This window comes from Ornithorhynchus anatinus, chromosome 13 (assembly GCF_004115215.2).
Source record: "Ornithorhynchus anatinus isolate Pmale09 chromosome 13, mOrnAna1.pri.v4, whole genome shotgun sequence".
Lineage (NCBI taxonomy): Eukaryota > Metazoa > Chordata > Mammalia > Monotremata > Ornithorhynchidae > Ornithorhynchus > Ornithorhynchus anatinus.
This window is the reverse complement of record NC_041740.1, coordinates 2,840,666-2,853,791: the sequence shown is the minus strand read 5'-3', so window position 1 is coordinate 2,853,791 and position 13,126 is coordinate 2,840,666. Positions and strand designations below refer to the sequence as shown.

General features: G+C 59.4%; 1 protein-coding gene across 2 annotated transcripts; it reads left to right on the top strand.

The window, feature by feature from the left end:
- Window positions 1-740: 740 nt before the first annotated feature.
- On the top strand, window positions 741-11,058 carry ZNF746 (zinc finger protein 746). Of its 2 annotated transcripts, none has more exons than XM_029077574.2 (7): window positions 741-956; window positions 4,242-4,520; window positions 4,602-4,728; window positions 5,469-5,582; window positions 6,425-6,610; window positions 6,935-7,060; window positions 9,067-11,058. In XM_029077574.2, exons 1-7 carry the CDS (start codon window positions 933-935, stop codon window positions 10,047-10,049), a joined length of 1,839 nt encoding a protein of 612 aa, XP_028933407.1. In that variant the 5' UTR covers window positions 741-932; the 3' UTR covers window positions 10,050-11,058. The 2 variants fall into 2 exon arrangements, with proteins under 2 accessions (XP_028933407.1, XP_028933408.1); XM_029077575.2 differs by having other exon boundaries at window positions 744-956; window positions 4,647-4,728.
- The last annotated feature ends 2,068 nt before the right edge of the window (window positions 11,059-13,126 follow it).

Genomic DNA, 13,126 nt, shown 5'->3' with positions numbered 1-13,126 from the left:
CACTGAAGGCTCACCTCCTCCAAGAGGCCTTCCCTAACTAAGCCCCCCTTTTCCTCAGCTCCCCCTCCTCGATTTGCTCCCTTTGCTCTCCCGCCAGCACTTGTGCATAGATGTGCATAGCCATAATTCTATTTATTTACACGAATGCCTCTTTACTTGTTCTGACGTGTGTCTATCTATAGTTCTATTTCTATTGATGCCTCTTTAATTGTTTTGATGCCTTCCCCCGCCTTCTATACCGTAAGCCCGTTGTGATGTGAAGGGGTTTATATTGTTATATTGTGAATATTATAATGTGAATATTGCTGCATTGTGCTTTCCAAGCGGTTAGTACAGTGCTCATTGTAGGCGCTCAATAAATACGATTGATCGAATGAATGAATGGGGGGGGCGGCTCTGTGGCGAAGCGCGGGGCGGCGTTGTTGTCTCCTCCGGCCCGCGGGGGTCGCTGTGGGGACCTGGGCCCCCGGGGAGACGCGGGGGGGTGTCGTTGTCTCCTCCGGCCTGCGGGGGTCGCTGTGGGGTCCTGGGCCCCCGGGGGGACGCGGGGGGTGTCGTTGTCTCCTCCGGCCTGCGGGGGTCGCTGTGGGGTCCTGGGCCCCCGGGGGGACGCGGGGCGGTGTCGTTGTCTCCTCCGGCCTGCGGGGGTCGCTGCGGGCCCCGCGGAGCCCCCCGGACGCCCCCCGAGCGCCGCTCTTGGCGGCGGCGGTTGGGAGCCCCGATCCCCGGATCCCCGGAGCCGCAGGGCCCCTCCCCCGGCCCCCCACCGGAGCGGCCCGGACCCCAATCCAGCCCAGCCTAGCCCAGCGCTCTGCCGCCCCGCCACCGGCCCCGGGGGACGAGCGGCGCCCCCCATGTCCCAGCCCGCGGGGGGCTGAATCCAGGCCGAGCTCCGGACCCCCGACGCCCGCCCGCCCAGGGAACAAAGCGCCATGGCCGAGGCCGCCCCCGCGCAGGTGAGGCCGGGCTGTAGCGGGCTCGGGGGGGGGGGGGGGCGGGGGGGGGGGAACAGGACAGAAAAGCGGGCCTCCGCCCCGCCCCCCGCAGGGACCCTCAGCCGGGGAGACACGGGCAGGGAGCGCTTACGCCCGCCCTTTTCACCCCGCCCCGCCCCTTTCCTCCCCGCCCCGCCCCTCCCCCTTCCTTGACCCCGCCCCCTCCCCTCAGTCCCGCCCCTTCCCTCTCGTCCCGTCACTCACCCTTCCTGACCCCGCCCCCTTTCCTCCCAGCCCCGCCCCTCCCCCTTCCTTGACCCCGCCCCCTCCCCCTCAGCCCCTTCCCTTCCCTCTCGTCCCGTCACTCACCCTTCCTGACCCCGCCCCCTTTCCTCCCAGCCCCGCCCCTCCCCCTTCCTTGACCCCGCCCCCTCCCCTCAGCCCCTTCCCTTCCCTCTCGTCCCGTCACTCACCCTTCCTGACCCCGCCCCCTTTCCTCCCAGCCCCGCCCCTCCCCCTTCACTGACCCCGCCCCCTTCCCCTCAGCCCCGCCCCTTCCCTCTCGTCCCGTCACTCACCCTTCCTGACCCCGCCCCCTCTCCTCTCAGCCCCGCCCCCTTCGGCCCGACCCTCACAGTTCACTGACCACGCCCCCTTCACCTCAGCCCGCCCCTCACCCTTTCTCTGACCACGCCCCCTTCCCCCATAGCTCCTCCCTCACCCTTTCCTGGCCCCGCCCCTTCCCCCTCAGCCCGTCGCTCACCCTTCCCTGACCACGCCCCTTTCCCCTCCGCCCCGCCCTCATTTCCCTGACCACGCCCCCTTCCCTCCGCCCCGCCCTCTTCCTCTCCTTGACCACGCCCCCTCCCCCTCAAGCCCCCCCTTTCCTACCTCAAGCCCCCCCTTTCCTAGAGAAGCAGCGTGGCGCAGTGGAAAGAGCACGGGCTTTGGAGTCAGGGCTCATGAGTTCGAATCCCAGCTCCGCCACTTGTCGGCTGGGTGACTGTGGGCAAGTCACTTAACTTCTCTGTGCCTCAGTTCCCTCATCTGTAAAATGGGGATTAAGACTGTGAGCCCCACGTGGGACATCCTGATTCCCCTGGGTCTACCCCAGCGCTTAGAACAGTGCTCGGCACATAGTAAGCGCTTAACAAATACCAACATTATTATTATTATTATTACAGCCCTCCCTTTCCCCCCAGCCCCGCCCACCACCCTTCCCTGACCACACCCCCTTCCCCGTCCTAACCCTCCCCCCCTTCCCAATTTCCTTCCCCTCTCACTTCTCTCCCTCCCCCCCTTCCCAATTTCCTTCCCCTCTCACTTCTCTCCCCCCCCCCCCTTTAATAATAAAAACAATGTTGGTATTTGTTAAGTGCTTCCTATGTGCAGAGCACTGTTCTAAGCCCTGGGGGAGATACAGGGTGATCAGGTTGTCCCACGTGAGGCTCACTGTCTTCATCCCCATTTTACAGATGCGGGAACTGAGGCACAGAGAAGTGAAGTGACTTGCCTACGGTCACACACCTGACAAGGGGCGGAGCTGGGATTCGAACCCATGACCTCTGACTCCCAAGCCCGGGCTCTTCAAACTGAGCCACGATGCTTCTCCTTTCCCACCCTCCTTCCACTTCTCAAAAGAGCAATCAGAGAAGCCCCCCCCCCCCCCAATAAAGCCATTCATGTCCGGGTTTGGTTCTTTAAACTCCCGGGCTTTTAATAATAACAATAATAATAATAATGTTGGTATCTGTTAAGCGCTTACTATGTGCCAAGCACTGTTCTATGCGCTGGGGTAGATACGAGGTAATCAGGTTGTCCCACGTGAGGCTCACAGTCTTAAATCCCCTTTTTACAGATGAGGTCACTAAGGCACAGAGAAGTTAGGTGACTTGCTCCAAGTCGCACAGCTGACAAGCGGCAGAGCGGAGATTAGAACCCATCACCTCTGACTCCCGAGCTCCTTCCACTAAGTCACGCTACTTTTAAGTGTCATTGTCATCACTCATCTTTACTGACGTCTTGCTGGGTGCCAAACACTGTACTAAGCGCTTGGGAGGGAACAATGTAACAGAGTTGGTAGATACGTTCCCCGCCCACAACAAGCTGACAGGCTAGAGAGGAATTTACAGTGCAGAGCCTAAGTATGGCACATTTGTTCCTACAGTGAGTTGTCTAGGTAGGTCTTGAATTCGAACAGAAAAGTCTCCGTTGTACCTTGCGACAAAATTAGTCTCTGTTGTCCTAAAACAATGGGCCGTGAGTAATCTGGGCAAGGGGTCAGGCCCTGTCCGTGCCCATCCCCGTCGCCAGCCAGGAGACCCCCAAGCTAGCATGCTTCAAGACACTCCAGGACCCGATTCTTCTGGGCCGAACAGGATCGGCCCAGAATCGGGAGAATCCCAGAATGCCTGATGTTAGCCTCTTGTGCCGCCCCCGGACAAGTGGTGGGGATTGTCGTCCACCACACTGTAAACTCCTTGAGGGTAGAATTGGTCGTCTGACAACTCGGTTATATTGTACTACCCCAAGCGCTTGGTACAGTGCTCTGCACACAGTAAGCGCTCTGTAAATTCCATTCCGTGCCTCTTACCGCCAACCCCACGATACGGCTCCAGGACTGGGGTGTTGGAGCCTGCTCTTCAGGTTCTTCTCTGCCCTGGGATCGAGGGTCTGTCCCTCCCGACGCCAAGGCCAGGCCTCCCAACAGACCCCCCACCCACCCTCCCCTCTTCCACCCACAGGATCCTCTCCCATAGTAAGCCCATTATGGGCAGGGAATGTATCTGTTATTTCTGTTATGGTGTACTCTCTCAAGAGCTCAGTACAGTGCTCTGCACATAGTAAGCGCTCAATAAATACCAATGATGGATTGGTTGATTAGTAATGGGACATCCCACTGGTTCGAGCCTCTGGGAGAGTCGCCCTCGGCCTTTCTGCCTAGGGTCTCTCAGAGGGATGGGACTGGATGCCAGTCCCCCTTCTCAACTCCTGCCTGCTGAATGACCCTGGGCAAGTCACTTCACTTCTCTGTGCCTCAGTTACTTCATCTGTAAAATGGGGATTGAGACTGTGAGCACCATGTGGGACAGGGACTGTGTTCAACCCAATTTGTTTGTATCCACCCCAGCACTTACTACAGCGCCTGGCGCTCAGTAAGCGCTTAAATATCATACTTATTATCATTATGATTAGCACCCCGCATCCCCCCAGGGCGACGTACCCAGGGCAGCTAACCGGTCCTCCGGAAGGGCCAGGAGTGGGCGGGATGAGTGAGGGAACTGGTCTGTCTGTCGTTTCCGGGAGATCTCTCCGTGGATGATGGTGACCGCGATTCAGGCCATGGAGAGGAAGATAGAGTCTCAGGCTGTGCGGCTGCTGGCCCTGGAGGAGAAGGCCGGGGGCGCCGAGAAGACAGTGGTCGAGTTCGGCAACCAGCTGGAGGGCAAGTGGGCCGTGCTGGAGACGCTGCTGCAGGAGTACGGGCTCCTGCAGAGGAGGCTGGAGAACATGGAGAACCTGCTCAGGAACAGGAACTTCTGGATCCTCCGCCTTCCACCGGCCACCAACGGGGAGGTCCCCAAGGTACGGAGGGTGTGAGGGGCGGCCGGCGTCCCCCTCCGCCGGAAGCCTGAGGGGCTGAGGGGGTGACGCCTGTGGCCGCAGGTGCCGGTGACCTCTGACGACGCGGCCGTCTGTTTCTCGGAGCAGGAGTTGGGGAACCTGGACCAGGGGCAGAAGGAGCTCTACAAAAACGTCATGAAGGGCAACTACGAGACGCTGGTCTCGCTGGGTAAGGGGCGGACCGTGCACGTTGGTGTTTCCGGAGACCCTGGGGTGGAGCCAAGGGCACACTGTGCCGGGGCGGGTGGCCCGGGGCGGACGCCAACCCCGCGGGGGGGGCCGGTGAGGGGATCCTGCCGGCTCGGAGCGACCCGTTCCCGGGCTCTGAGGTGAAATGCCTGCTTCTTAGAGAGGCCCCCAGAAGGACAACCATTGGTCTCTCGACGGAGGGAAAGGTCAACTCGGTGGTTTGTTTCCGGTTATCTCCTGTGAGACCGATGTAAAAAAGTGGACAGACGGCTATTCCCCAGGGTGGCGGGAATCCCCCCGCCTTGGGGTGGTCACCGAAATCTCTGATTGATATTTACTGAGCTCTTACTAGTTACAGAGCCCTGTACTAAGCGCTTGGGAGAGTCCAGTACAACAGGATCAGCAGACACGTTCCCTGCCCATAAGCAACTTAAAGTTCTAGAGAGGGGAGGCACACCTTAATATGAATTAATAAGTAATTTATAATTAAAGATGTGCCCCATGTGTAGCCCCCCCGCTCCTTCCCAGTCTTCCAGTGCTTCATCATTCTGGCTCGAGGCGTCTTATATACTCTCAGGTCTGAGGCTGACCATCCGAAGTTGCCCCGGCACTGCCAGTGAAGACCAGGGTCCCCAGTCACTGCCAGTGGGCACAGTGCAGTGCCACCCAGCTGTGCCTCGGTCGTGGCGATCGCTAACCTCTATCTTCCTCCACCATCAGACTATGCCATTTCCAAACCGGAAATCCTCTCCCGGCTGGAGCAGGGGAAGGAGCCGTGCGACGTGGATCGGAGGGGCTCCAAAGGGCCGGCCGCCCCCTCAGACTCGAGCCCCGGTGAGGAGGGGACAGGCAGCCCGGAGCTTTTCCGGGGTTCGAGGGGAAGGGAAGAAGTCACGGGAGTCGGCGGGGAGATGTGGATGGGGAGGCACAACCACGGCGAAGGGATGTGGTAGAGCTGCACGGCTTTTTAGATGCTAGTCGGAAGGAAAGGGGTGTCTGTCCCCTCCCGCCACCCCCTACACCGCTAGTGTAAACCTCCGATACGCCTCGTTCCTGAGGCTTTTCTCTGAGGCAAGCTAAGGCAGGGGACTGTGCACATGGCATCTCCCACCTTCCCTCCGAAGCTGACGGGGCCTACTGAGCCATCGGCTGTTTCGAAGCCACTTCGTGAGGTCAAAATCACCTCCCCCTCCCCGCTTGGAAGCAAATTCAAGCCACCCACAGAAAAGGGCCTCGTTCAGGTGATGACATCCATTTTCTTCCCAGCAGCCTTGGGGCCAGGCCCGTTTATTGATTTGTCACAGTGTGGTGGTTACTGAATTTTGTTCTCCCCCCTGCCTGTTTTACACGTTGGGGAACCGAGGCCTGGGGAAGGGAAGGCCTGCCCTAGGTCAGATTAGCTGCAGGGCAGTAGCCTCTTGAGGGGAAGACCCTGAGTCCACTGAGTCACCCTGCCCCCCGAGTCTTCACTTCAGCTGCTCCTTGAGCCGGGGGTCGGGGGTGGGCCCCCTACCCACCAGGCAGCAGGGAGCTTGTCCCTGAAAGCACACTTTTAGGGGGCCGTCTCCCTCTAGGGTGCCAGGGGTCGGTCCACCTTCCTCGCAGTGTCATAATCACTCCTCAGTGGCACAAACAGCCCCTTCTCTTTCCCCCTCACCCGACCAACCGGGGCACAGAACCCTTGGTCCCCGGCCCCGACCTCATTCTGCAGGTCAAGCCGGAGGCGGAGCGGCGGGCCGAAGACCCTCCGCCCTCGACCGGAGAGGCCTGGGGCGCCCCTCAACTGGTCGCCGAGGACGGGCCGTGGGCCCCGAGTCACCTGGATCCCGGGGCAGGAGAAATCTCCGTGGACGGCCACACTGGTGAGCGACCAAGGGTGGCGGTTGCGGGGGCTGGCCAGAGGGCTTACCCTCTGTGACCCTGGCTCCGGCCCTTCTCCCTCCGCCTCCGTGCGTCCTCTTCCCGCATCTGCCTCTCCACCACGTTGGGACGAAAGACAATGGGCCTCGGGCCTTGGAAAAAAAAAGCCAAGTTTCCGAGGAGACCGAACCCACCGTCAGCCCCGGGTGGATGGTCTGGGGAGGCCGGGACCCCTTCCAGGCCCCCCCCAGCCTCCCTCCCTCTCCTCTTCTCCTTCCTCCTCCTCCGGCAGTCTTTCCATCAGTTCTCCGGTCTCCCGACTGCAGGGCCCCACTCCAACTTCGCCGCCTCCATTCTGGCGGACTCCTGGCCGGCCAGCCTCCCCCCGCCTCAGCCGCCCGCGCCGGGCCCGGACCAGTTGTTGAAGGCGAACACGGTGGCGTCCTCTGAAGGTACAGGCCGGCGGGAGGGCTGGGGGGCGGAGGGAGGGAGGGAGGGGCCCCTAGCCTGGAGCTGCCACCCCCCCCCCACCTCTCCTCGGGCTCTTCTGCTTCAACTCGTCCTTCATCTCTCCCTCATGTCGGGGTGGCTGCTGGTTCCCCTTCCCCTTCCCAGGGAGCGCACCCAGGACCCAGAGACAATGAGCGGCATTGAGGGGTGGGGGTCTTGTGAGGGGGCGGTGATGCAGCTGGAGGAGGTTATATATTTCTCTTTCCCGTTTGAGCGACAGTTCCTTGTCGGCAAGAGAACATGTTACTTTGTGATTCTTTTGCATTTCCCAAACACTTAGGACAGCGATTCACACCAAGTGGGCACCAAGTGGAAAGAGCCCGGGGCTGGGTGTCAGAGGACCTGGGTTCTAATCCCCGCTCTGCCAAACGCTTGCTGTGTGACCTTGAGCAAATCACTTCACTTCTTTACGCCTCAGTTCTCACGTTCCCACTCCTACCTAATTCACTCGTCTCTTTCCCGGCGCTTAGAACAGTGTTTGACAAAGGAAGCGCTTAACAAATACCATTTTAAAAAAAGATGGGCACTCGATGCACGCTGCCCCTCTTCCTACACGAAAATAAATTAAAGATGAGCTGGCTCACAAGCCAGCCCCATGCTGGTTGACCGAAAAAGCACAAGATGGCGGCTCTGGATCTTTTAGTATTTCCTCACGGGCGGGGCGGCTCACTCAGATGTCTCACCCAAAGGAGCGAGTCTCCCCGAATGACCCCACCAAAGCCCCGCAGAGAAGCGCAAGGGCGCTGGGGACTCCGGCTCTCGCTTCGCCGGGAAAGAAAAACAGGAAATCAAGAGGCCCCCTGGGAAATCGGAAAGGGAAGAGCCCCGTGTTCCAGACGAGCGGAGGCTGACGAGTTGAACTCACCGGCCCGAGCGGGATCCAGGGAGAGGGCTGGCTTGGGGCACCCCAGAATCAGGAAGGGACAGCTGGGTTTGGAGTGAGAAGCAGTGTGGCCAACTGGATAGAGCCTGGGCGTCGAGGCCTGAAGGACCCGGGTCCTAATCCCGGCTCCGCCACTTGTCTGCCGAGTGACCTTGGGCCAGTCACTCTGCTTGTCGGCATCTCAGTTCTCTATAAAAGGGGGATGAAGGCTGTGAGCCCCATGTGGGATGTGGACCACGCCTGATGATATTTTACCTACCCCAGCACTTAATCCAGTGCCTGGCACAGAGTAAGCGCTTAACAGATTCCAGGAAAAAAGTATTGAAAAGTACCTCTGTCTTGGAAAAAGGAAAATCAATCAACGGTGGTATTTATTGAGCACCGACTGAGTGCTCTGAACTGTTCTAAGCTTTTGCGAGTACCCCTGCCCTCCAGCAGCTTGGAATTTAATGGAGAGAAACACGATGTCCTAGTTTGAGCAGGGGATGAGGGGGAAAGGAAGAGTGAAGCCAGGTGACCGAACCACAGCTGGGAATAACTTTGGGCAGGCATGAAGACAAGTGGCTGCTTAGTCACGTGCTGGAGACAGGAGAGGGAGGGGTGTTAATGAAGAAAAACGTGTATGTGTGTGTATGTCTGTGTAGGTGGTGGGCATGAGGCCGAGTGGCCATTTGCTGGAGATGGGCAGGGGGGTGTTAGTGAAAAAAACGTGTGTGTGTGAGACACAGACATCATAGCAACCAAAGCTGGGAACGATCTCAGGTAGGTCTGAGGCTGAGTGACCACCTGGCCGTTTGCCAGAGACAGGAGGAGTGGTGTTGATGAAGAAAACCAGGTGTGTGTGCGTGAGTGAGTGCTAGCCCTAGAAAATCCATGATTAACCTCCATTTCCTCCAGATAGCTGCCTTTGGAATAATAATTGTGCACATAGTAAGCGTTGAACAAATACCGCTGTTATTAAGGAGCTGACAGCTGGTCAGCCGGCCGACCCTCAGAGCTCTGAGGCCAAACCCCTACCCCCGCCCCCTACCCTTCACTAATGCCCACTTTCTCTCCGTCTCTCAGCGGACGTGAAGATCGTCATCAAGACAGAGGTCCCAGAGCAGGAGGAGGAGGAGGGAGCGGCCCCGGCGGTCAGCGCGGAGGCCCCTCCGGCCACCTTCTACGGCGCGGGCCCAGCCGCCGGCCCATTCCCGAGCCCCGGCCCGGGGGCCGCCTGGGAGACCCCGGCCGGCCTGTTCCCCAACCAGGAGCCGGGGCCGGGGGAGCCCGCGGGGCAGGAGCGGGAGCTGGGCCTGCTCATCCCCATCCTGGCCCAGGGGGACCCGCCGCCGGCGGACTGGCTCCTGGGCGGGGCCCGGTGGGGGTGGAACTTGGTGCCCAAGCCCCCGGGGACGCTGGCCTACCCCTTCCCCCCCGAGGGGGCGGCCGAGGGCGGCGGCGGGACCACCGGACCGAGCCCCAGGCTACTGGGCGAGCCGTACCACCTCCCGGGCTGGGCCAAGGGCTCGGGCCCCCGGGGCGGCGCCAGGAAGCGTCCGGCCTCGCCCCCGGGTGAGCGGCGGCTCTTCACCTGCACCACGTGCGGGAAGAGCTTCCGGCTGCAGGGGAGCCTCGCGGCCCACCAGAGCACCCACCAGGGGCCGGGGCCGGGGCCCGGGCGGGACGGAGGCGGGGCCGCCGCCAGCGGCCTGCGCTGCGGCGTCTGTGGCCGCCGCTTCAACCGGGCCGCCCACCTGATCCGCCACCAGATGCTGCACACGGGCGAGCGGCCCTTCCCCTGCACGGCCTGTGACAAGCGCTTCACCGAGCGCTCCAAGCTCATCGACCACTACCGCACCCACACCGGCGTGCGGCCCTTCAAGTGCGTGGCCTGCGGCAAGAGCTTCATCCGCAAGGACCACCTGCGCAAGCACCAGCGCAACCACGCGGGCCCCGGCCTGGGCCTGGGCGGCGGCCCCGCCCTCGGCCAGTTGGTCCCGGAGCCGCCGGGTGTTCCGCCGGGTGTCCCACCAGGTCTCAGGGTCTCGGCCCCGATGGACCGTTAACCCCCGCCCCCGGCTGGGCCCGGGGAGAGATGAGGCCCGGGGCGGCGGGGACCCGGGGCGGCGGGCCCTTTACGGAGGGAAGGTCGACCCCCGGAGAGCCGCGGACTCGGTCTCCTCCAGCCCGCCCCCCACCCGTCTGCGGCAAGACGACGCTCTGCCTTGGCCTCGGTTCGCCGGCCGGAAGCGGGATTCCTCCCCCCGGTCCCTGCAGCGCCCCTTCACCCCTGGGTGGGGGGATGCCCTCAGCCGTCACCACCTCAGGGTGGGAAGAAGCATCGTGGAGGCTCCCCCACCCAGCCGCCGTTCAGGGGCAGAAGAGACTGTTTCGGCATCTCCTCCGTCCCGTTGGAAAAGCCAAGCCGCACCCCTCGGTTTGGAACACCACATTCCGCTCTCGGCCGCCCAAGGGTGGACGATTCACCCTGTGAGTTATCCAGGGTCGATTTTAAAACTTTTTCTTTAGTTTTTTATGCTCTCCCCAGCCGGGCCCCTCTCCTCGCCGCCCCTTCTTTCACGAGTCCCGTGACACATTCTCTCTCCGCCACAGTGGCCCTCTCCTGACCCCACGGTCACAGACCTCCCCCCGCCGCCCCCGCCCACCTCACCTCTCTGCCCCAGCCTCTACCCTCCACTAGCCCCATTCCCCCCCGGGGCCAGGACCCCCCATCCCCCCAGTCTCTTCCCTGCTTCGCCTCATCGGTTTTGCACCCCTCCCCAAGGCGGGTCATCGAAGCTTGGCGGTTGCTACCCCAAGCCACCTGCTGGGCCGACAGCCGGGAACGGGAGCCTGGTTTTAGCCACTTTCCATCCAGACGTCCAGGAAGGGAGAGCAGATCGGTCCCCCGGTTCGGCCGGATGACGGCCGACCATCTTTTGTACCTATCTACGAGTCCGATGCCGACATTTTCGTCGTCCTTATTTACACGTCCGATGCAGAACTTTTTGATGTTTTTGACAGTGGATGAGCAGAGAGTAACTTGTTATCTAATAAAAATGACTGGACCTCACAGGTGCCGCTGGTTATTGCAGTTGGATGACTGGATTTAAAGGTACAGCACTCTGCTGTGTGACCTTGGGCAAGTCACAAGGCTTCTCTGGGCTTCAGTTCCCTCATCTGTAAAATGGGGATTGAGACTGTGAGCCCCATGTGGGACAGGGAATATGTCCATCCCGATTTGCTTGTGCTCAGTGCAGCGCCTGGCACATAGTAAGTGCATAACAAATACCCAGTTATTATTATTTCTGGGTGTGTGAGTGAGGCACCATCTGACTGCCCAGCTGGTGAGACCGTCCATGGCTCTGGTGCCCTGCAGTTGGTCGGAACGGGCACAGAGGGAGGTTGGCGGGGCGAGCAGAGTTATACCCTTCTCTCTCTTCCTGGGCTGGCAGAATTGGTAGTCCCAGTTAGCGCTCTCAGAGTGGAAAATCAGAGCTTATGATCTTACGGCATAAGGTCGTAAGCTCCTCGAGGGCAGGAAACATCCATTTTGTTTCCGTCATACTCCCCCACCTGCTTAGTACACTGCTTTGCCCTCAGCGGGCACTCAGAAAATACTGTCGAGAAGGTGCATGGCTCCTAGTGGGTGCCAGGTGGTCATGGGTTCTAATGCCAGCTCTGCCACTTGTTGGGTGTGTGACCTTAAGCAAGTCACTTCACTTGTCCGGGCCTCTGTTACCTCATCTATAGAACGGGAATTAAGACTGTGAACCCCATGTGGGCCAGGGACGGTGTCCAACCCAATGACTCTGTATCAACCCCAGCGTTTAGAACAATGCCTGGCAGTTGGTGGAGGCCAGTGCAGGCAAATGGTGGAGGTAGGATTAGAATCCAGGTCCTCTCTCTCCCAGACCCGGGCTCTTTCTACTAAGTTAGGCTGCTTCTCCAAGGGGGTGTTTGCCTTCTCTATGTGAACAGGATTCCCAGCTCAGGCAAGACCAGAGAGTTTCATTTAGGATAAGTAAAGATGTAAAAAGGTGGCCCTCCGGCCCACGAACTCCTGTGGATCGATAGCACTTACTGAGCGTGAAGCACTATATTGAGTGATTGAGGGAATACGATAGAATTAAGAGACACGGTCCCTGCCCACTAGGAACTGTCTTTAGTATATGAGTGGCAGGAAGGCTGGGGTTTGGGTCTCGTTCTCGTTGAGGAATTTTTTTTTTCCCCAATGCTTAGTACAGGGCCCTACCTGCAGTAGACACTTAACAGATATTACTATTTATAACCTAGCAAGGGAGAGGGACATTAAATCATTTACAAATAGGAAGTGTTTAAATAGAGGATGCCAAAAATGATATGTACAGTAGAGGAGGACAGCGTGGCCTGGTGGATAGAGCCTGTGTCCGGGAGTCAGAAGGGCTTAGGTTCTAATCTCCACTCTGCCGCTTACCAGCTGCGAGACCTTGGGCAAGTCACTTCACTTCTCTGGGCTTCAGTTTCCTCCTCTGTAAAACGGGGATTAAGACTGTGAACCCCATGTGAGACAGGGATTGGGTCCAACCGGTCACCTTGTATCTACCCCAGTGCTTAGTAGAGTGCCTGGCACCTAGTAAGTGCTTAACAAATACCTTTTTTTTTTTAAAAAAAAAAAAAGGAGCTTACAGTATCGACTCAGTTATTACAGTATTAACTCAGTTATCTCTTCGGTAAAATAGGGAATAAGACCATGAGCCCCATGCGGGATATGGACTGAGTCCAACCAGATTAGCGTGCATCTCCTCCAGGGCTTAGTTAAGTGTCCGGCGCATAGTAAGTTCTTAACGAATAGCATTAGAAAAAGAAAAGACAACACAACAAATGAAAAACAGAATTAATAGTCATGTTCCCCGATCACAACGAAAATCGGTTGGTTGATCGACTGACTGACGCAGCCAAGGATAGGCTTTGGGTGTAAATAAATACACCTGGCGAGACGTGGAAGTGGGGGCAACTCGCCCTTGGGGTTGGGATAGCAAAATGTGGGCAGAGGGCAACCCCTCCGGGGGGCAACAAAAAGTGACTAGAGAGGAACACGGGGGGAGGGGCAGCAAAGAGTGGGCAGAGGGCAACCTCCCCGGGAGGAAGCAAAAAATGGACA

Bases quoted from the DNA above. Each gene is read 5' to 3' on its own strand.
- ZNF746 (XM_029077574.2), top strand. From the start codon at position 933: ATGGCCGAGGCCGCCCCCGCGCAG. The intron at 957-4,241 runs GTGAGGCCGGGC...CGTTTCCGGGAG, and splicing joins CCGAGGCCGCCCCCGCGCAG to ATCTCTCCGTGGATGATGGT. The intron at 5,583-6,424 runs GTGAGGAGGGGA...ACCGGGGCACAG, and splicing joins CCCCTCAGACTCGAGCCCCG to AACCCTTGGTCCCCGGCCCC.